The sequence below is a fragment of the Phragmites australis genome, chromosome 24 (assembly GCF_958298935.1).
Source record: "Phragmites australis chromosome 24, lpPhrAust1.1, whole genome shotgun sequence".
In the NCBI taxonomy this organism is placed as follows: Eukaryota; Viridiplantae; Streptophyta; class Magnoliopsida; order Poales; family Poaceae; genus Phragmites; species Phragmites australis.
The window spans coordinates 6105947-6125892 of NC_084944.1; the positions used below are offsets into that span (position 1 = coordinate 6105947).

Here is a 19946-nt window from a genome sequence, read left to right on the forward strand (position 1 = left end):
TGCGCACTTGCCATGTTTAATAACTCTAAATGTCAAAAAAGGTTCGAAAATATTCAAAATTGCCGGGCAAAGAAACCAGCACGGCCTCCAATAGAACAGATAGCAGAAGAAAACAGTCTAAGGGTATAATATAGTAGCGTTCACATTTTTCACTATAAACGTCGGAGGGGAGATTGTGCGCGCCTAAGCTCAATCTTCACTCAGTCGTCACCGAATGTTGTCTTCTTTCCTGCATAATAAGATGTAACAGCAATTCCAAATCAAGCGAACCCAGCAAACGTAATTCTGATGATAAAAGGGAAAATAAGTGACTAAAACAAATAAATCTAGATAGTTTGCAGATGTAACAAGGTTACCTGTACTAACTGTACCAGGGTTCTGCCTGTAAGGCGTACCCCGGCCTCCACGGCCTCTGTCACCCCTTCCTCCTCTTCCGCGTCCACGGCCTCCATCACGTCCACAGCCTATGTCACTCCATCCTCTTCCACTGAAACCACCACGCCTGTCACCACTGAAGCCACCATCTCTGTTGTTATCAGGTCTAGGCTTCGCTTCATCAACATACAAGTTGAAGCCACCAAGATCAGATCCAGTCAGCTCATAAGCTTTAGACAAGGAATCCTGGTCCTTAAAATCCATGTATGCCATCCTGCAAAACCAAGCAAAGCCTCTGTCAGCAACAAGAATAGAACCTTTGCAGATGGGAACATTTTGAAACAACATGATTCTCAAACATTTCTGTGGAACGCCAACTGACCCTTTGCTTTCACCAGTATCATGATCCTTTGGAATTGAAATTCGTGTAATCTCACCACATGAGCTAAAATGTTCTTCAAGAGAGCTTCGGATCTGGCAAAGAAATCCCGTTAGAGGTAATATAAAGAGACATGAGCACAACACTAAAAGTACACCTTAGATCCAGTCAGATTCCACAAAGCAGATACACAAGGATGGCAATAGGAACTTCATATAACCTGATCCGCTCCAAGAGATCTATCAAAGCCTTTAATAAACACAGTGTTGCCTGACCTTTGAGCAGACTTCTTGAAAGAACTACTGTCCCTCCTGAGCAATACACAGAAATTAAAGCCATACTGATAGAGTAGTCGGTAATAATGAGTAGACTTTTCAAATAAAATATATAAAAACATTCCCTAGAAGACCATCACCACGCATAATGGGATAGAGAATCACCCGCTGCCAGGAGTGTATGCACCCCTCTCGATAGCCAGATCAAGCCTGACCGGCCGTCCCATCAGGTCATGACCAGCAAATTCGAGTGCCTAGAAATGAAACGGAACAATTTATTACCAAAAAATTACAATGCTTCGCTGAGTGTCAGAAAATGTAGACATCAAATAGACTTTGATGGCAGTTAAATGCACTGCTTTTTTAACAGTTCAACTAAGCTTCATAGATCACAAATAAATAAAAAATCAAGCAGCTGGTTCACCTTCTGAGCAACTTCAGCTGTAGCGAATTCAACATGTCCAAAACCCCTGAAGCTCCCATCTTCGAAAGTAGCCAAACGAATATCAACAACCTCACCAGCCTCCTCAAAAAATTGCTTACTACAGGATGTGGACAAATGAGGTTAGTAGCCACACATTTCAAAAAAGAAGGAAATTAACACATTTCACGAACTTACACTTGTTCATGCTCTATATTGTACGATAAATTCCCAACAAAAAGTGTCTTTGACCCAGTAGCCTGACTTTGGTTGCTGGCAGGAGTTTTGGGCTGCAAAAAATAAGGAAAAGACGGTTGTTAAACATCAATTAATTGTGAAACAGTCAAAATAAAGAAGTAAGGGTGTAAGATAGTAGAATACTTCGTTCTGTGCCATTTTTTTCGCAGAATGTGCTGAAGTAAGAGAGTTGTCTACCAAAGTTCCCTGAGCATTAAAGAAACTGTTACTATCCCGGCTAAAAGAGATGCATAGAACAATGTCGTAAGCTAAGACTTATGCTTAGTTATAATCATTGCCTTTATGAAAGAATGAAAAACTATGAAAACCTTCAAAAGCCTGACCTTTTTCATGGGAATTTTAACAGATTTGTCACTTTCCTTGTCACCATCTTCTTCAGAAGATTCAGAGCTGCTGCTGTCTTCTGCTTTTGGTTTTTGCTGTAGTTTTTTCAAAGGGCATAAACAGGTTAAGATAGTTAAAGAAAAATCACAGCACCTGTATGTTTATTAGAGAAAAAATCCAGGCATCTGAGAATATTCAGACAACCTTTGATTGAACTTCTTTATGGCTATCACCATCAGAGCTGTCTTCTGAACTGTCATCATCATCTTCACCACTACTGCTTTCTTTCTTGGAAACCTTAGTGGCAGGCTTTGCAGCACTAGAAGGAGCATAATCCTTGCAGACACAAGAAACAGCTAATGTGTGAAACAAAATCATCAAGAGGAAGAGTGGACAAGAAAAAATCAGTACCTTAAGCTTCTTTTGTGGAGGCTCCACATCACTTTCATCAGAACTATCATCAGAACTATCACCGGAACTATCATCAGATTCATCATCTGACTGCAGAGAAAAAAAGAAGTTTCTATTGAGTCGCAACAAAATAATCACATGTATAATAGCATAGACTACTAAAACTCAAAAGTATACATGTTATGAGTCAAGGATTAACAAGAGAGAGAGCATACTTGTTCATTCTTCTTAACTGTTGCTAGAGGCCTTTTTGCAGGGATAGTAGGTTTTTCAGGCTGTAAAGACAATGGAGAAGAATTTTAAATATTGCACAATAAAAGGTTACTAAAAGTGAAGAGATATAGTAACACATACTTCATCAGAATCTGACTCTGACTCGGATGAGTCAGATTCTGAGCTATCAGATGAGTCAGATTCTGAGCTATCACTAGATTCTTCTGAGCTATCACTAGATTCTTCCCTCTGTTTAGAAGGAGCAGCCTTGGCAGGCTGTACTGTTTTAACATTGTTATTCTGTAGGTCAATAGAAAGTGTAGCTGCATTAGAAGGTAATGAAGTTTGAAACTTCTATGCAACTTCTGTAGTAAGGTGACTACCTCATCCTCAGAGTCAGAATCACTCTCAGAATCAGAACTGTCGCTGGATTCTTCCTTTTTCTTGGCTGCTACTGGAGCTTTAGCAGGCATATCCTGCAAATATTGTTTGTGTCGGGACTAAGACTAACAAATTACTATTGACAAAGAACAACTATGAAAGATACTCGGCAAAATCAATGGACAATATGAATCTACTTACCTCATCTGAATCATCATCAAAATCACTGTCAGAGTTATCAGACTCTTGGGTTTTCTTCTGAACAGAGGCAGCTGCAGGCTTCTTTAATTGAGCAGCAGGCTTCTGAAAAGCAAGAAAGTGCAACAAATGTCAGTTAAATCAGGCAAAAAGAACTTTAGGAACACTTCATTCAATATTAGTGGCTGCAGTGACCCCGTGTAGAAATTACGGAGCCAGTGGTGTCTGATTGTACATTAGCGCAGAACTTGTATCTAGCATAATATGTGTTTCGTTCTCTTTCCCATTTGAACATATGAAGCTCAACATTGTTGAATTTTACAAAGAAACAGAAAGAATTATCCACATTAAATTGGCTTTTGTACACATTAATTTAGCAAACTGTAGACACCATAGCTCTTTGTCTTCTTAGGACATTGAGTACTTAAACATATTATTTAATTTAACCTCTTTTGGGGGGGGGGGGGGGGGGCACAAGGTGCATCATTTAACTCATAGCAGACTTGTCATCACCGATACGGATACAGGGATTCGTCATTTTCCTAGGAAACCCATTATGCGGATACATTTTACTTTAAAAAAAACAATAATAAGTTTGCAGTGCATGTTTATATTATCTAAATCACTCAGAGGCAACTATTGCCAACATGTTCTATCAAACTAGAGCATATGCCTAGATTTAACTCATCAGTAATTTGCATAGGAAATGACAAAAGGTTGTTCAAATTATGCAATACCAACACTAATTTGCTTTGTCGTCTTCACAACTGCAAAACTGTTTCCACTTCATATGAATCATAACCACTAGCCAATTTTGTTAACCAATTAATCTAAAAAGGGGGAGAGCCAAAGAGGAACTCGCCGCCGTGTCTGGGAGGGTGTCGCGGGCGGCTGCTGGCGTGCGTGCGGTGTGTGGGCGGCAGGTGGTGACTAGTGTGCTGGCATGCGGGCAACTTTGCGAGAAGGAGGCGTGGGGGACTGCAGGTGGCGGCTAGCGTGCGGGACTGTGGACGACTTGTTAGGTCATGCGGGTGCAAATGGGCTAGGCCGTATCCCCAAAGTATCAGAGATCCAGTTGTGTATCCGGAATTTACATAATAATTTTTTTGGATACTTGTCAGATACGTATCCAGCGAGTATCCGGTGCGTATCGGTATTGGATACAGTATCCGATACGAACACGGTGTCTTCTTTAAGTGTCGGTGTTTCAGAGGTAGCAGGCGTGTGAATGAAACAAAACCTGGAGCATAGTAAGCACAATATTTATGAAAAAGGTAGTCTTTCCATACTACAGCAAGTCCAACAAGGGAAAGAAACAACCGATGATACATACAGGATAACGGACCACAAAAGCTCACAATTTATAGTTTACACAGCATGAGCACACGAACAAAGGTAGGTTGGGAGGACCAAGAGTATGAAAAAAAAATTGAGCTTCACCTTTGAAGATAAAGTAGGAAATAAATACTTACTTCATCCTCGTCAGATTCCTCATCCGAGCTACTGTCAGAGCTGCTGCTGTCGGACTTGACCTTTTTGGAACCATTGTTAACCACTGCAATAGGCTTCTTTGAAGGGGCAGCAGGCTTCTTTGCAGGTTCCTCATCAGAGCTGCTCTCATCACTGTCACTGCTGTCATCACTGCTGCTGCTACTGGCAGCCAGGGGTTTAATTGAAGGGGTAACAGGTTTTTTTGAAGGTTCCTTAATTGAAGGAAAAATAAGTATAACCTTCGTAAAAAGACCCCAATAGAAAGTGAATAATCCTTACATCATCAGATGATGAGCTATCATCACTGGACTCCTGTTTAGGAGGTTGTGTACCTTTCTTAGGTTGGACAACCTTCTTTGGCTGGACCTTAACCTGCAAAGATTTTTTCTAGTTAGAAGTTTCCAATAAAAATTAAAAGGACAGCGAATTTCCCTCCGTGTACACTTTATATACTAGTTTCCCATTAAGCCCGAGAGAACTACAACAAAACAGAGGCCCTGATGTTAAATAATTTTCTTTGCATTACAGAACACAGCAAAGCCAAAAACAAAACCATGAGGGTTTTTCGAACAGCATTGCTATTGACAACTCAGATACTAAAAGCACGAAACTAGAATGCAAACATCTAATAACCAATGGATGTCAAATCTCAATGTTAGATGTTTTGACTTGATGGCATATAGATACCAATGAGTGCTAGTCTCAATGGTTTATGTTTTGACTTGATGGCATAGAGATTTTTGTTGCAATTACTTATTTAAAGAATAGCACCAAAAATTGTCCCACATGTTCAATAAGCCAACTACAACACTAAATGGAGAAGTATGATTTCAACGTAACTGTAAACTCTTAACTCTTAAAAGTATTAGCGAAGAAAATAAAATCAAACAACAGGGTGCAGAGAACAATAACACTAGAAAACAATACAGTAGACTTATCGTGCAATCTATTATGACATAAAGCAAACCAATCTTCAGAGTTCAGACATATATATTCAAAATTCAATGAAAGGAGACGCATGATCACAAGAATGTCAGCAAGCCAAAAGGAACACAGAAGTACCTCCTCTTCGGAATCTGAAGAATCCTCCTCCTCAGAACTGCTGCTCTCAACCTTCTTCGGAGGGGGCTGCTTCTTCACTTCAGGTACAGTTTTTTGCTTCTTGGTGCTGATAGCCTTCTCAATCTCATCTTCCGCATTTCTCTTCCCTGCACATTCAGATTAAAAACTATTGTAACACCCGTGGAACAACTAAACTACATACGAAGCCACGAGGCAGAAACATGATAAAAAAGAGATTCCATTGCAAAAATGCAGTTATCAAAACATTACCCTTCTTTCCAGATTTCCCGTCTGGAACAGAGGCAGCAGCAGATGCAACCTCAACACCGGACTTCTTGCTCGACTTGCCCATAATATGTATCAGATAACCTCTACCAAAACATGGGAATTAAAATAAGAATAATGCATAATAACAACAATATAGCACACCCCTTATTACCATCATAATAAAGGCTGCAGGCACATGTTAGCATACTGGAAAACTGAAAGTTCCCAATTTACCTGTGGTAATTAGTCAGTACACATAAGGCAGTGGATAGATTAACACGAACAAAAATCAACACATCATGATAACTGCTACTGGCGCTCCACCACGCACGCGGCAAGCAAGCGAATTCGCAATGAAGAGGACGGATCAGAGAGCGCGAGGCACCCGAATCCGAGCGCTCGCAGCGACGCAACGATCCCGCGGAACAAAACGAGCGATTCATCCAAGCAATCGGGGTTAGGGGTTCCTTACCACTGGACGCGGCGCGAGGAGAAGGGATGGGTGACCTGCGGCGGGAGCAGCGGCGGCGGAGCGGGAGGAGGATGGCTAGGGATCCGGCCGGGTCGGGGACCGGAGGGAGGGTTTTGGGTGGGTTTGGGCACCGGCGCCCGGTTTTTATACCAAGTCAAAGAGAGGTGCCACTTTCGCATTTCGCCCCCACGATGTTCTGTTGCAGTATGCACTCGTCCTCGTCGAGACGTCGAGTCCTTTGACTTCAAAGGTATCTAAATATATAATTTGTAAGGGACTGAAACATAAAAGTTGCTATATTGGATCTCTGGGCCTTCTTGGGCTAAATAGAAGTTATGCACACAGTCGATTAAAAGTTGTTGAATCTTTCTTGCTTAAATGATGACAACTAAAAAATATTTAATTCCGAGTTGGAGGCCTCCTATTCGCCGTCCGATCCATATCGGCCAGCCCCTTTGGTCCATGAAGCTTAACTTTTTCGTATTTTCTTTCTTTTATTTTTCTTTTTGAATTTTCTATTCTAGGTACAATCTGATCCTTGGTATTTAGGTTTATAGCGTTTTTGTCTTTCCAATGCACTAAAAGTTAAGGAGACTTGATTCAATAATATGTGAAACCTAACTTAACAATTGTAAAGACCTAATTCAACATTTTCATTTTTCATTAGTTTACGAGTTTCAACATTTTTGTAAGACTTGTTTCAACAATTTCGTGATAACGTGTCCAGCATTTTGTATGTGGATGGCTGAAACAATGTATTTGAATTGTTGAGATAGTACTTCGAATTGTCGGTTCATTTCAAATAGTTCGAAGCATATTTGTATTATATCTTTTTTGTTATATTGATTGTGAACAATACCATGGTTCAAATGGATTCCAAAACAAACAACTGGTTTGAGAGGAAAATATATTTAAAGCTCAAAAATACCTCAAAACCTATCCTACCACCTCACCCTAACCCTGTGCTAATTAAAGCCTCCCGCGTTAGCTGACCGACCTCAGTGCCAGGCTCAGTTGACTGATATATAGGAATTGAGGCGAGTCTGTGTCGGCTGATGCTCATACCACGATGTTGATTCAAAGTGTCATAGCATTCCAAATTGCAGCCCTGAGGTGCTGCTAGTAAATGTACGAGGAAAGCTCGCATAAGACTTGTGGGACTTATAATGGAAGTTGAAGTGATAACCCCTGAATAGCCCGCATTTGGGTGATTTTATAGGTAACTTGAAGCCTAGAAGTTAAGCCATGTGATGGTGGACCCAAGATATGGAACAGTACATCCTCTCCTATGTAGCCTTGTACCATATAAATGAGTGTTTTTATGAAGGAAGTACAACTTTTGATCTCTATAACAATAGGATGTCAAGTGTTAAGGATATATATGTAGCTATTTTATAAATGTGAGCAAATCTAGGATTCAAATCTAGTTGATAGGTTTCAACATAAGAATCTTAACTAACTTAGCTATGCTCAGTTAGTTATAACAATGTGTATAACATGGAGCAAGATATATGCAGAAAGGATATGAGATTATGTGCTGAAAAATTGGCAGAAGCAAAACTTGCATAATTGTGAATTTGGAAAAAGACGCAACATTATGTATATGATGATAATGCTCGTGATAGTAAGTTTATATTTGTGTTTTTGTTATGTTCAACATACTCGTGATTGTTCAGACTTGTAAGCGGTGCACGTGAGGATGATCAATCTACGATACATACACGGAAGTTATACATGCTATAATATAGTGAAGAAGGATTGTATCTTGAGATCATTTGATGGTATGGATGTATGTGTGTGCGTGTTGGAATAAAAGAAAAAGAAAAAGTGCATGTGTGCACAGTGATTAGGGAATAAACAATTGTGGCTCAATGCATGATTACGTGAGCTAGCTTGTATTGGCCGAAATAAAAAAGGGATTTTTGTCTGGGATATTGATAAAGTGAGTTTTGGTCTCTAGCATATTGTACTCGTCGATTTTGCCGGTCAGACACTACAAAAATATGACTTAGTCTCTAGGACACTATGTTGAATAAAATAATCATAGTATGAGTGAAAAAACTTTGTTGCCCTTCTCCTCATTGTTTCATTACCAAGCGGGTCCCACATGTTATCCTCTTCGTTAGTCTGCTCGATTGGGATCTCGCCACCACAGTCAATTGAAGCCTCATCGTCATCGTCATCGAGGGAGATCTGGCAAGGAGAAGCGAGACCAGACCGTGGCGTGTTGCTGGCCGCCGACGCCCTGTGTCCGCCGACGCCCTGTGTCTGCCGAGCCTGCTACCCACGCAAGGTATCTCGCTGCAACTGATGAGAAGGTTGCCACCGCCGATGAAGGGTGTAGCCCTGCTGCCGCCATCGCCGACCGAAGACTCTACTGACCATTGTGTTGCGCACCGTCGACGCCCTGCTGGCCGCCGCCCCAGGTAGCCGCGTCGTGCTCCTGTTGTCGCCCCACCACGCTGCGGCCATCGTCGGCCTTCTCTCGCCAAGAAGCCCGACCGGCCATCTCCTTCCTCTCCAGCCATCTCCCCTCCACGCTCTGCTTCCCTCCACCGCGCCACCCGGCTCTCTCCCTAATGGCAGGGAAACGGGCGGAAACCCGCCTCCGCGTCAAAAGAGACAAGTTTGAGTTTAATTCGAATTTAACATAGACGAAAATAAAATGCATCAGGTATTGCGAGTACATTACTTCCTAAATTCATACATTCACTTAGAAATTTAGTTAATTACATCTCCGTAGAGAAAACCCCTGATTAAGAATTCCAACATAAAAAAACATAAGAGAAATATTACAGCATATGACTATTACAAAACTATAAAAGAAAAGAAAAGTCTTCAGTATTGTCGCCCTGACGAATGCTTGCCGAAGAATTTAACTTTCTGTTTTCTTTAGATTTCAACATGACTTGAGTCTATTTTCTCACGATGCTCATGCATACACCTATCTTGGCATTTATGCATGATTTTATCATAATCTCATCATGCATATGTTTCACTACTAGAATTTTTTAGTCGTCTAGCAAACCGCGATGTAGGCATGACATGTTTAGGGCCTATATGCAGCGAGTCGTATGATTCACTCATATCTGTTTGATTCACTCGGATTATCAATCATGGTAGTATGCATGCAGATGGGTACCATGTAATGCAGACAAGGCCTAGTTGTTTATTGATTTCAGCGAAGTTTGTATGAAAGCTCATGACATGGTATTCAGAGAGAACCCATCTGCGAAGCACAACTAGCATGAAGCATTTCAGTTGTTTTAAACATGGTGTTGCTCGATTTCCCAGGGATGCAACACATAATTAGTTTGTTTAACTTTGGCTCAGCGGAGATGTATGATTTATCCACCCGTGTTAGATATCATTATGACATGGCATGATTAATGACTAATATGATGCACATATACAGAGTGCATGCGATTTGACGAGGTCCATTGTCTGTTAATTTTGCTAAGCAGATGTTGGAACTCGTGACATGGTATTTGTGTAGAAAGACCCCATGAGCTGAGCATAAATGAGAAACTACAATCAGTGACATGATGCAAGTGCTCATGCGCAGAATGCTAAGTGATGCAGTTTGTTGATTTTGCCAATTCTATACCATCGCTCGTGACAGGTATCCATCAAAGAAAGGACCCATGTGCGGAGCAGACTGGCATATATGTAACACCTGAAATATATTTCTGGACATGATGTATTCGGCGATGACCAATCGATACGATTTATTATGCATGCAGCACGTATGCGATTTGTTTTGTTTTCCTAGCTTGTTTACTAGCGTGGTATGTGCATATGCATGCATGGTGTAACACAAACCAAAGCATTTTTTCTTGTATGATTTTAAGATTGCTCGCTTCTACCCATGGCAGGTATTCTTCGGTAAAGAACCTGTGCGTAGAGTAAGCTAGCAAGTGCCAACTTCTGATGGATGCTGCATGTGCAGAACGTAGTACTGTAATGGAGCTTGTTTATTTTGCTCAACTTAGATGTGTGATTATTCACCTCTGCTATTCGCATGACATGACCCTAAATGATGTCGTGCACGTGTGCACGAAACAATATGATAAGGTTTACTATTTTTCTACGTCAATAACCATGCAATGGTCGTAAAGTAAATGTGATAGATTATTTGTTTATTATCTACACCCATGCTGTTACTTTGGTGTGAAATTCTTGATCATGGAACCACGTGCTAAACGTGTTAAGCAAGATAGGATTATAGATTCTGCTATATGCAGAGGAGCGCAAGATTTATCCCTTCCAGTAACGTTACCAAAACCGATGCAATTTCTTGTATGATTTTGGCAACGCCAGCTACTACTCATGGTAGATATTTGTGATGATCACAGAACCCATACGCGGAGTGCAGCCAAAGCGTATTTTAGTTGGCTTTTAAAAGATGATTTTTGCAGCACTTGTTCTTGATTCGTATCAAAAGACCGAAACGAAGAAATAAGGCTCTTTCCATCGTGGTATTATATCATCATACGTGATTTGTATTAATGGATCAAACCAGCGAATGAGGTTTTTGTGTCTGCTCTTGATTTGTATCAAGAGACCAAATCAGAGTGAGGCGAGAACAAGAAACCAACAAAGTGGAGGGAGTAGGATAGCTAGCTCCTTGATTTGTATCAACAGACCAAATCAGAGGACGGCGAAGAGGGAAGAGCGTCATCTTGTCCAATACCTTTGCGCGCACGGCAACTTTCTCCCTGCACGCTCCCCTCCTGGACTCTCTTCTCTCTCGAGTGTTCCCTCGCTGCAAAGTTTCTACTGTGTGCTTTGAAGCCGGCAGCCTTTCAGTATATGCGTGCTCACTCTTGTCTCCCCTCTCGCATGTACTGCTCCCCTGGTATTTATAGAGCAGGAGCAATGGGCGGTTTGCAACTCCCGTGCAGTCCGTGCAGGCCATGGACGTGCAGATTTTTATTTGACCGGCAACTCTCTCCTTTGTTTATTGGCTAATCTCCTTGCTTAGGTCATCCATTCTCTCTCCTTTTTATTTATTTGCTAACTAATCGAAAAGAGCAGCACATCCTGTTTGCTTTGGTTGGAGTGTGGGCCTAAATTACGTAATTAAGGGAGCAGATAATCTATTCCACCCTGCATGCAGTCATGCCTCACGCGAGCGTCGTTTCTTCAGCGACGTGGCAGCAGGTACTTTTCATTCAGTTGAGCATTTTGTCATGCACTTTGGACTATGTATGGCTGACGTGTGGGTCATCTCAATTGGTTAATCAAAAGATAACTTGGCTAATTAGTTCTCGGGGAGAGTAATTAGGAGATGTAAACCTCTTTCAATTAATATGCTGGCCATTCCTCATACATGCGAGAAAAGTAGTACAGGAATGCCTATACATGCATGCATGCAATCACTTAACCTATGGATCAGCCAATCACTTCTCAGCTGATTCCGATTTCTTTTCTTTCCTTTGTTTTATTCTCACTTGATCTACATATGTGTCAGAACATATGTGTTTCATCATTCGAATCGACTAATTAATTAATTAGACGAAGAAATACTTGCTTCACGTAGATATGTCTATACATACACGGAGGTTTGCCGATGTGCCGTGTAGTCTTCAGAACAAGCCGTATTCACATGTAGCTACTACATACGGACGCGCGCACGCTTTGACCACCATGCATAATTTTTCTTTCTTATTTTGAGACAACCATAATATTTTTGACGCACCCATATTTTGCTGACGATGCTAGATTATATTAATCTCCTTTTTTGAGGCATGATTATTTTGAATTGTCCATTTAGTTCATATTCAAATGGATTTTAGCCATTATTTTATTAAATATTGCATATATTTAAGTTTAGGCTAAAATCCATGTCAACACTCCCCACCCCGGCTCCTCTCTCCCTCGGGCGTGCCCCGGCGTCGAGGCCTTTCTTCGTGCTGCAGCATAGAGCTTAGAGGTCGGCGGATGACAGCAGCGCTGGGTGAGCTTGGCAGACGGCTAGTCCCGGCCGTTGCCGCCGCCACGCTCTACATCTTGCACCACCAAGCCGCCCTCACGCCGCTGGCCCGCGCCACCGCTGGCCCGAGCCACCGCCTCCTGGCCATCTCTCCCGGTTGCCATCATGTCCACCGGCTCCCTCCTCTCACCCGGCCGCTCCTCCCTGGTCACTCTCCCCTCCAGTCTCTCTCCCTCTCTCTCTGAATGCCTCACGCCCACACAAAGCCAGCTAGCTTTATCCCTTTGTCCACCCACTGACGTGTGGGCCCTGCTAGTCAAAATGGTGGGACCAAGTGCATTTGTGTTATTTTGAGACTACTCTCTCACTTTGTCAGCTGAAAATGCTTATTTTAATTGAAACAGTGTCCTACAGAAAAAACCACATATTCACAGTGCGGCTGAGACAAAAACATAGAGTGCGGTGTGGTATGAACCAAATCATACTTTATTAGTGTTCCAAAGTCAAAAATCCTAATAAAAAAAAGAGGCACATACATGTGAGTATCACATGGTGGGCGTGTCTTGTTAGGCTGGAAGGTGCACCAGCCCACGTGAGCTGGCAAGAGCGGTGCTGGCAGGAGCGATGCTGGCAAGGTGGCCCATAGGCGGCAAGCCGAGTGGAGGCTCTGGCCCAGGTGCACAGGTGCAGCAACTCAGCAGTGTGGGCTAAGGTGCACGGCAGAAGGCCCACGCAGGCATCGAGTTGGGGCATGCTAATTTGCACGCCCAGACATCGTGCACGTGAATTGCGATAGCTAAACGATAAGCCTCTGTTGCCACCTCCGCTCGCCTCCGCCTCCACCTCCATCTTCGGCTCTGGCTCCCTCGACGTGCTCCCCGCCACCCGTCTCTCCTTCTTACTCACCTCCGATGACTCTCGGCGTGCTCGCCCCTGCCCCGCCCCACCCTCTTTCACCGTCTCCGGTAGCTCCCTGTTGTCGAATCCGCCACCGTCACCCACCGCCACGCTAACTCAGCGTTTTCAGGCTATTGCTTTCACGCCCTTGCCACCAACGTCACCCACCGACGGTCCTCCACCACCAGACCGACAACGCCCCCGCCGCCCAGCCTTAGCCACCCCCTCCCCCCGCCCGCCACCTCTGCCTCGCCTGCGGCCGCCACCCCACCCCCCTCCCGAACCTCCTCTAGGCCCACCCACTTGGGTTGCCGCCCTCGAACCCTGAACCCTAACCCCGAGTGGGCCGCGTTTGGGCTGTCGGGTGGGCCGCGACTTCCCAAGTCAGGGACACCTGGAAACAGAAATTTTGCATGGAGTCGGGCTGAGGCTAACGTGATCAATTGGGGTTGCTACTGTGCCATGTTTGTTACAAAAGAAAGAGCCGATGAGCAACAGTAGCACGATAGATAGAAGGACAAAAACCGATCTATTTTTTAATAGATAAAATTTAGAGGAAAATTAGGGTTTCATAGAGAAACTTTTAGGGATGTTTTGTAATGCATCTTGTGAATTTATTCATGCAATGAACATTAATTTTTTTTGTAAGTTTTTCTTCGTGTTCATTGCTTTCGTCGTTTCACGGTAATTTTTAGTTGATCATTTGTTCATTGTGATTTGTCTTGATTTGATATATCTAAAATCATCCTAAGGCATCAAGATAAATCTCTGAGAATTTTAGATGGCCAAAAATTCGTAATTCTTGAGATATTTATGTTTGGTCTATTTTCGTTACAATCTGTCATGGTTTGTTTATGAATTTCATACCTTTGGATCTAGAGATCCGATTAGACTGATTCTTATAGGAATAGTTTTGTATGCTTATCTAGTTTCTACAGTAGAAATTTGAGGGCAATATAATGGTTGGATCTTTTTGGATATTGCTCTTATTGATGTGATAGTTGTCTATCCCGAACTAAATTTAGCGAATAAATTAAATATTTAATTAGGATAATTTATTTTTTTTAATTTAGCTTCTATAATCATTCACCCCCACCGATTGAGTAATTTATGCATATTCAATCCTACAAAGCCTCCATGATCACAACATGTAGCTATTATGTTGAGTATCTAGTTTAATTTATAAAACTTTTTCCTTTGTCCGACCTTTTTTTTAAGATATTCTTTATTTGACATTTACAGAGGAAGTAGCTTCCAAGCAACCCAACAAATAATCCTCCTGCATCTCACATTCATTTCCCGCTATAGCCGCGCATTTGGCATTCAACAGCCCTTTTTTCCTTAGTTGTTCTCCAACAAAAGGTCTTTAAGCAAGAATGTACTGTGGTTTCTCAAATCAGCTATTTGAACTTTGCACGGCCCGAAACATTTAGCTTACTGTGGTTTCTAAAGAAAATATTTTGTCTTTTACTTTGGGTGAACTCCACCACAATCCTTATAACCTTCATCTCAGTCACAAAACTTGTACAAAAACAAGTCAAATATGAATAGAAGTCCCAAAAGTGCATGTGCAAACGCACGATCACGTTTGTCCAAGCAAACTAATGCAAGAAGCTTTATCAGCAATCGACTCCACATGGCTTAAGGACGGGTCCCTTGGACTTGGGGATGAAGGGATCGATCCTGACCCACACGAGCGAAAAGATGGAGGCGAGGAGGATGGACCAGAGCACGACGATGGTGGGCGTCCGGTTCTGCCTCCCCATGAGCCCCTTGAGGAACGGGTAGAGGTGGACGATGACCCAAAAGGAGAAGAAGAGCTTGCCGAAGAGCGGGCCCCAGGAGCCATAGCCATTGTTGACGGCGTCGGAGACACCGGCGACAATGCCGACCATGTTGATGATGATGAGCGTGGTGGGCGGTACCAGTAGGGTGGTCCACTTGAAGAGGTAGAGCTCACCGAAGACATCGGTCTCGTCGGCGGCTCCCTTGGAGGTGACGGTGAAGTTGGTGTCCACGCCGCCCAGCACCTTGAGTAGACCCTGGAACACGGCGAAGAGGTGCGCGGACACCCCGCCGATCACCCAAAACTGCTCGTTGCGCCACCAGTCCTCGATGCTCACCCCGCTCCACCGCAGCTCCAGCACCCCCGTCGCGATGATGGACAGGAACAACGCGATGAACCAGATGCTCGCCAGGTTGTTCAACTGCATCACATGTGTCATGGCATACGTATGTCCAATCAATGCTTGGAACACAATGGTACATATATTGCAGGACGATGCAGACGGCATGCTACTTACCGTAGGGATGATGAACTTGCCGGTGAGGAGGCAGACGGCGGGTATAGTGCAGTAGGCAACAAGGGGGATGGAGGTGAAGGGGTAAACAATGGTGTTGGTGTAGGCGAAACGCTCGAGCCACTTGAGCCGACCACCATAGGCATACCAGAGCGGACAATGACGGCTCATGAAGATCTCAACGGATCCCAGTGCCCACCGCAGCACCTGGTGCAGCCTGTCCGACAGGTTGATCGGCGCTGAACCCTTGAACGCCGGCCGTGACGGCGTGCAGTACACCGACTTCCAACCCCGGCAGTGCATCTTGAACCCCGTCAGGATGTCCTCCGTCACTGACCCGTAAATCCACCCAATCTACACGGTCAAAAAGCACAATGCATCAGAACTATCAAACACGCACCAGTGGTCTAGTGGTAGAATAGTACCCTGCCACGGTACAGACCCGGGTTCGATTCCCGGCTGGTGCACAATAATTTTTTACCGAGAAAATCTGTGCCAAAAAAAAAAAACATTGTCAGCCACGCACCTCCTTGCCCCACTCGGTCTTCTCCTCGTAGCCGCAGCTGATGACGTGGATGGCCTCCTTGATGAGCGCGGCGGGGTCGGCAGCGGCGCCGGACGGCAGGCCGCCGTCCTCGACGAGCGTGGAGGCGATGAACACCGGCGACTGGCCGAACCGCTTCTCGAAGCCCTTCTGCGACATGAGCGACGAGCGCTCCAGCTCGTCGTACCCCTCCAGCCCCTCCTCGATCTCCTCCAGTTCGAACCCGCGCTGGTGCTTCCGGTACCCCTTCTTCCCGCTCGCCACCGACCCGCCGCCGAGCCTGTCCTTCTTGCTCCCGCGCTTCTTGTAGAACCCGAGCAGCCCGCGGCGCGGCTCGTCGACGCCATCAGCTCCGCCCTTCTTGTCCTTCTTTGCCTTGCCGCGCTTCCCGCCGCCGAAGCAGCAGCAGCAGCAGCACCACGACGGCCAGCAGTCGCACGTCATCTTGGGCCGCTTCTCCGGCCGCGGCGGGTCGTAGCCGTACAGCGCCTGCCGGTTGAACACGCACCCCGTGCCCACGTACACCGGCCCCTGGATCCCGTCCAGCCCCTTCATGTTGATCTGCAGAGACACAACAGGACACGGCCGTGATCAGCTCACAAACGCACGCCATCAACGAGAACGCCATGGGCGACACGACGGTCGACGGACGTACGTCGAAGAAGACGACGTTGCGGTTGGCGTATCGATCGTGAAGGTCGATGCCGTCGAAGCGCTGCGGGAACTGGACGTAGCAGAGCTTCTTCCCCAGCTGCGGGTCCATGAGGAAGCACATGGCCTCGCGCACGGCCTTGCTGTTGTTCACGTAGTGGTCGCAGTCCAGGTTCAGGATGAAGGGCGCGTTCGTCAGCACGGCGGACACGCGGACCAGCGCGTTCATGGCGCCGGCCTTCTTGTGGTGGTTGTAGCCCGGACGCTTCTCACGGGACACGTACACGAGCCGCGGCAGCTCGTGGCCCTCGACGTCGAGCGCCCCCTGGCTGCCGAGGTACACCTGGATCATGCCAGGGTGGTCGCGCGTGTTGTTCCCGGGCCACGGCGTGCCGTCCTGCATCACCCACCCTTCCTCCGGCTTCTTCTCCGCCTTCGCCACCAGCGCGTTGATCCGCACCTTGAACTCCTCGTACTCCCTCTGCCAGCATGCATTGACCTCGCGTGTCAGAATCAGAGCATCCATGGCGGCGCAGTCGAATCAGATAGAAATGTTGCTATGTCACTGACCTTCATGGCGCGCCGCTCCTTCACGAAGGTGGGCTGGACCTTGTCCTTGAGGTAGTCGATCTTCTGGGAGAAGTAGAACTCGGGCGCGCGGGGCTCCACGCCGAACTTCTTGCAGAAGGGCACCCAGCGGCGCGCGAACTCGGAGGTCTCGGACAGCGTGTCGAAGAGCAGCATGGACGCGCCGTCGTCGGAGACGTAGCAGCTGACGCGGTCGACGGGGTAGTCCACGGCTAGGATGGACAGCACTGTGTTGGCCGTGATGATGGGAGGCTCCTTGAGCGGGTCCACCGTGCTCACGAAGAAGTCGATGGGCGACAGCCGGCTCGCCTCGCCCTCGCGGTCGTACCGCAGCGCCAGCCGGTCCAGGTACGTCTCCCGCGTCACCGGCGACCACTTGGGCAGCTGGTCCAGGATCCACGACAGCGCGAACCAGAGCTCGCATATCACGGAGGCCAGCCACAGCGGCACGGCGTCCATGGCCGGCGTCGTGATCCGGAACTTGAGGAAGAAGCAGAGCACCACCAGGCGGATCACGATCACGATGCGGTACGGGTTGATCTTGCTCGACGGGATCGGCACCTTGCGCCACAGCGGCTGCCGCGCCTCCGCCAGTCTGCGCACCCCGATTCAATTCACTCCAATTCAGATGAAACCGGTAGCGGGAAGGCAGAGGAACTTAGCAGAGGGGAGAGCTTGGAGCTTACAGCATGTACTCGTCGTCATTCTTGTCGCTGTCGTCGTCGCTGTCGTCGTGGTTGAGCTTGCCCCTCTTCTCCTGCTTGGTCTTCCACTTGTCGATCCTGTCCTTCCACTCCATGCTTCCCTCCATCTCCCCCTCTGCCTCCAGGTCCTTCCCAGCCACTGCAAAACATCACGCAGCAGGCCATGCATCTTCAAATAGATCTTGCAAGATCAATCCAATCGGAACGGCAAAAGAATTTGTTTTGCACCGACCGCTTCCAGTGAAGGAGGACAGCGTCTGGCCTCCCGTCCGCCACTTCTGCGCCGGCTGCTCACCGGTTTCCTGCAAGACCAGTGCGGCCGGTCCGTCAGTTCACAAGCGCTTTCGCAGCCTTGCTGGAATGGACGGTTCATTCAAATGAGCTCACCGAGTAGACGTCGAATGCAACTGGCTCGTGAGGCTTCTTGGGGCTCTTGATCTGGAACTCCTCCTCGAAATCGTCCATCTCCGGACCGTCTTCTTCGTCCCCATTAACTCTGGGACACCCTGCGAGATCACGCAACAAAGATACAGGATTTTCAATCTCCGACTGCAGTTCGTCCTTCAAATTTTAGCTGTGACATAAGTCACGTAGACTGTGACACGGTGTTGGTTGGCGAGGCACCAGCACGGACCTTTGTGACGCTTGTAGCGGGTGTTGCACTGCGGGCAACACTGCGTGCCCTCGGCGCGCTCGTACTCGTAGCACGGCCTGCAGACCGGGAACCCGCACTCGGCGCACGCCACGAACGGCCGCCCGTCCTCCCGCGCCCCGACCTCATCGCCGCACACGCGGCACGTCTTCACGTCAGCGCTCCGGATCTTGCCGTTCGGCTGCGCGCGCGTCGGCATGCAGTCCAGCGATCAGCAACAATGCCAGTGGCCGCGAGAGAGAGAGAGAGAGAGAGAGAGAGAGAGAGAGAGAGAGAGAGAGAGAGAGAGAGAGAGAGAGAGAGAGATGAACAAGCCATGAGACCGACCTCCTCGTGGGCGCGCATGACGTGCAGCTCGTCCCGCAGGTGCGAGCCCGTGGCGAGGCCACCGGTGTCCATGGCGTGCGCAACGGCGGAGGGGAGTGAGGTATCGGTGAAGGGACATGGTGGAAAGCTAGGTGATATAGCTGGGTGTGAGTGAGGTGGCGAGGCAGCGAGCGGTAAGGTGGCGGGGTGGCGTCTCGCACCAACCGTGCGGTGGGCAGTCCGGCTTTGATTAGAGCACAAGCCACGGCAGGCAGGTGCATGACAACACACAGCATTGGCTCGCTTCGAGGCCACGGCTTTCGTTCGCTCGCTCCGAAGCCAACGCGAGGGAAATGTGCCGCACACTCGCAGTGCTCTTGAAGCAAACTGGCCTCCAAAACTCTCCGAGGCTAGCGACGAAGACGGCGGTGAATTGAGACGTCGATGTGCGTGCGGGTGGTCCGGGGCGACGCCTCAGCGCTTCTGGTGAGATGGCGAGCTCGTGTGGGCGTGAAGTCAGTGCGTGTATAAATGGCAGGTCGTAGGTGAGTGATCTGGGATGAAATGGAACGAAACAACGTGAAAAGACAACTCCTGTCGGGGCGGAGGTCAGCGCAAGAGCAGGCTGGCAGGCAGTGTAGCCCTTTCCGAGAGGAAGAGGTGATGTTTCGTTCGCTCAAATGCGAAGAGCTCAACAGCACATGTTCGAGTTTGGCAAGGTGGAACGCAAGTTTCTCTTTCATCTGACCAAGTATAAAACAAAGAAACAGAGAGGGAAGAATTCTCGTGCAGAAATAGCGCAGCTAAGGGCAATGTAAGCTTTTCACAATGCAATGGCTACC

General features: G+C 46.7%; 2 protein-coding genes and 1 non-coding gene across 4 annotated transcripts; 1 reads left to right on the plus strand and 2 right to left on the minus strand.

The window, feature by feature from the left end:
* LOC133907750 (nucleolin 2-like) lies at positions 1 to 6637 on the minus strand. 2 transcript variants are annotated; one of them, XM_062349832.1, is made up of 20 exons: positions 6528 to 6637; positions 6059 to 6159; positions 5789 to 5934; positions 5006 to 5098; positions 4708 to 4938; positions 3239 to 3340; positions 3040 to 3132; positions 2798 to 2956; positions 2659 to 2718; positions 2444 to 2533; positions 2237 to 2368; positions 2032 to 2127; positions 1832 to 1894; positions 1649 to 1740; positions 1454 to 1571; positions 1195 to 1283; positions 975 to 1065; positions 758 to 849; positions 357 to 649; positions 1 to 229 (listed from the first exon to the last, which is right to left on the minus strand). In XM_062349832.1, the coding sequence occupies exons 2-20, from the start codon at positions 6138 to 6140 to the stop codon at positions 201 to 203; spliced, it is 2151 nt and encodes a 716-aa protein (XP_062205816.1). In that variant the 5' UTR covers positions 6141 to 6159; positions 6528 to 6637; the 3' UTR covers positions 1 to 200. The 2 variants fall into 2 exon arrangements, with proteins under 2 accessions (XP_062205816.1, XP_062205817.1); XM_062349833.1 differs by lacking the exon at positions 6528 to 6637 and adding an exon at positions 6228 to 6249.
* An 8123-nt stretch (positions 6638 to 14760) lies between these two features.
* On the minus strand, positions 14761 to 19261 carry LOC133907367 (cellulose synthase A catalytic subunit 7 [UDP-forming]-like). The gene is made up of 10 exons (XM_062349392.1): positions 19126 to 19261; positions 18781 to 18979; positions 18534 to 18652; positions 18379 to 18448; positions 18129 to 18285; positions 17425 to 18037; positions 16859 to 17335; positions 16186 to 16764; positions 15663 to 16013; positions 14761 to 15566 (listed from the first exon to the last, which is right to left on the minus strand). The coding sequence occupies exons 1-10, from the start codon at positions 19195 to 19197 to the stop codon at positions 14979 to 14981; spliced, it is 3225 nt and encodes a 1074-aa protein (XP_062205376.1). The 5' UTR covers positions 19198 to 19261; the 3' UTR covers positions 14761 to 14978.
* Positions 16056 to 16126, plus strand: TRNAG-GCC (transfer RNA glycine (anticodon GCC)). The gene has a single exon. It is a non-coding gene; the product is annotated as a tRNA-Gly (tRNA).
* Positions 19262 to 19946: the final 685 nt, after the last annotated feature.

Coding starts and splice junctions, on each gene's coding strand:
- LOC133907750 (XM_062349832.1), bottom strand. CDS start 6,140: ATGGGCAAGTCGAGCAAGAAGTCCGGTGTTGAGGTTGCATCTGCTGCT. Junction 850..974: donor GATCTCTTGGAGCGGATCAG/GTTATATGAAGT, acceptor TTTCTTTGCCAG/ATCCGAAGCTCTCTTGAAGA. Junction 230..356: donor CCCTGGTACAGTTAGTACAG/GTAACCTTGTTA, acceptor CTTATTATGCAG/GAAAGAAGACAACATTCGGT.
- LOC133907367 (XM_062349392.1), bottom strand. CDS start 19,197: ATGGACACCGGTGGCCTCGCCACGGGCTCGCACCTGCGGGACGAGCTG. Junction 16,765..16,858: donor GCAACGTCGTCTTCTTCGAC/GTACGTCCGTCG, acceptor GTGTCTCTGCAG/ATCAACATGAAGGGGCTGGA. Junction 15,567..15,662: donor GCAAGTTCATCATCCCTACG/GTAAGTAGCATG, acceptor CATGTGATGCAG/TTGAACAACCTGGCGAGCAT.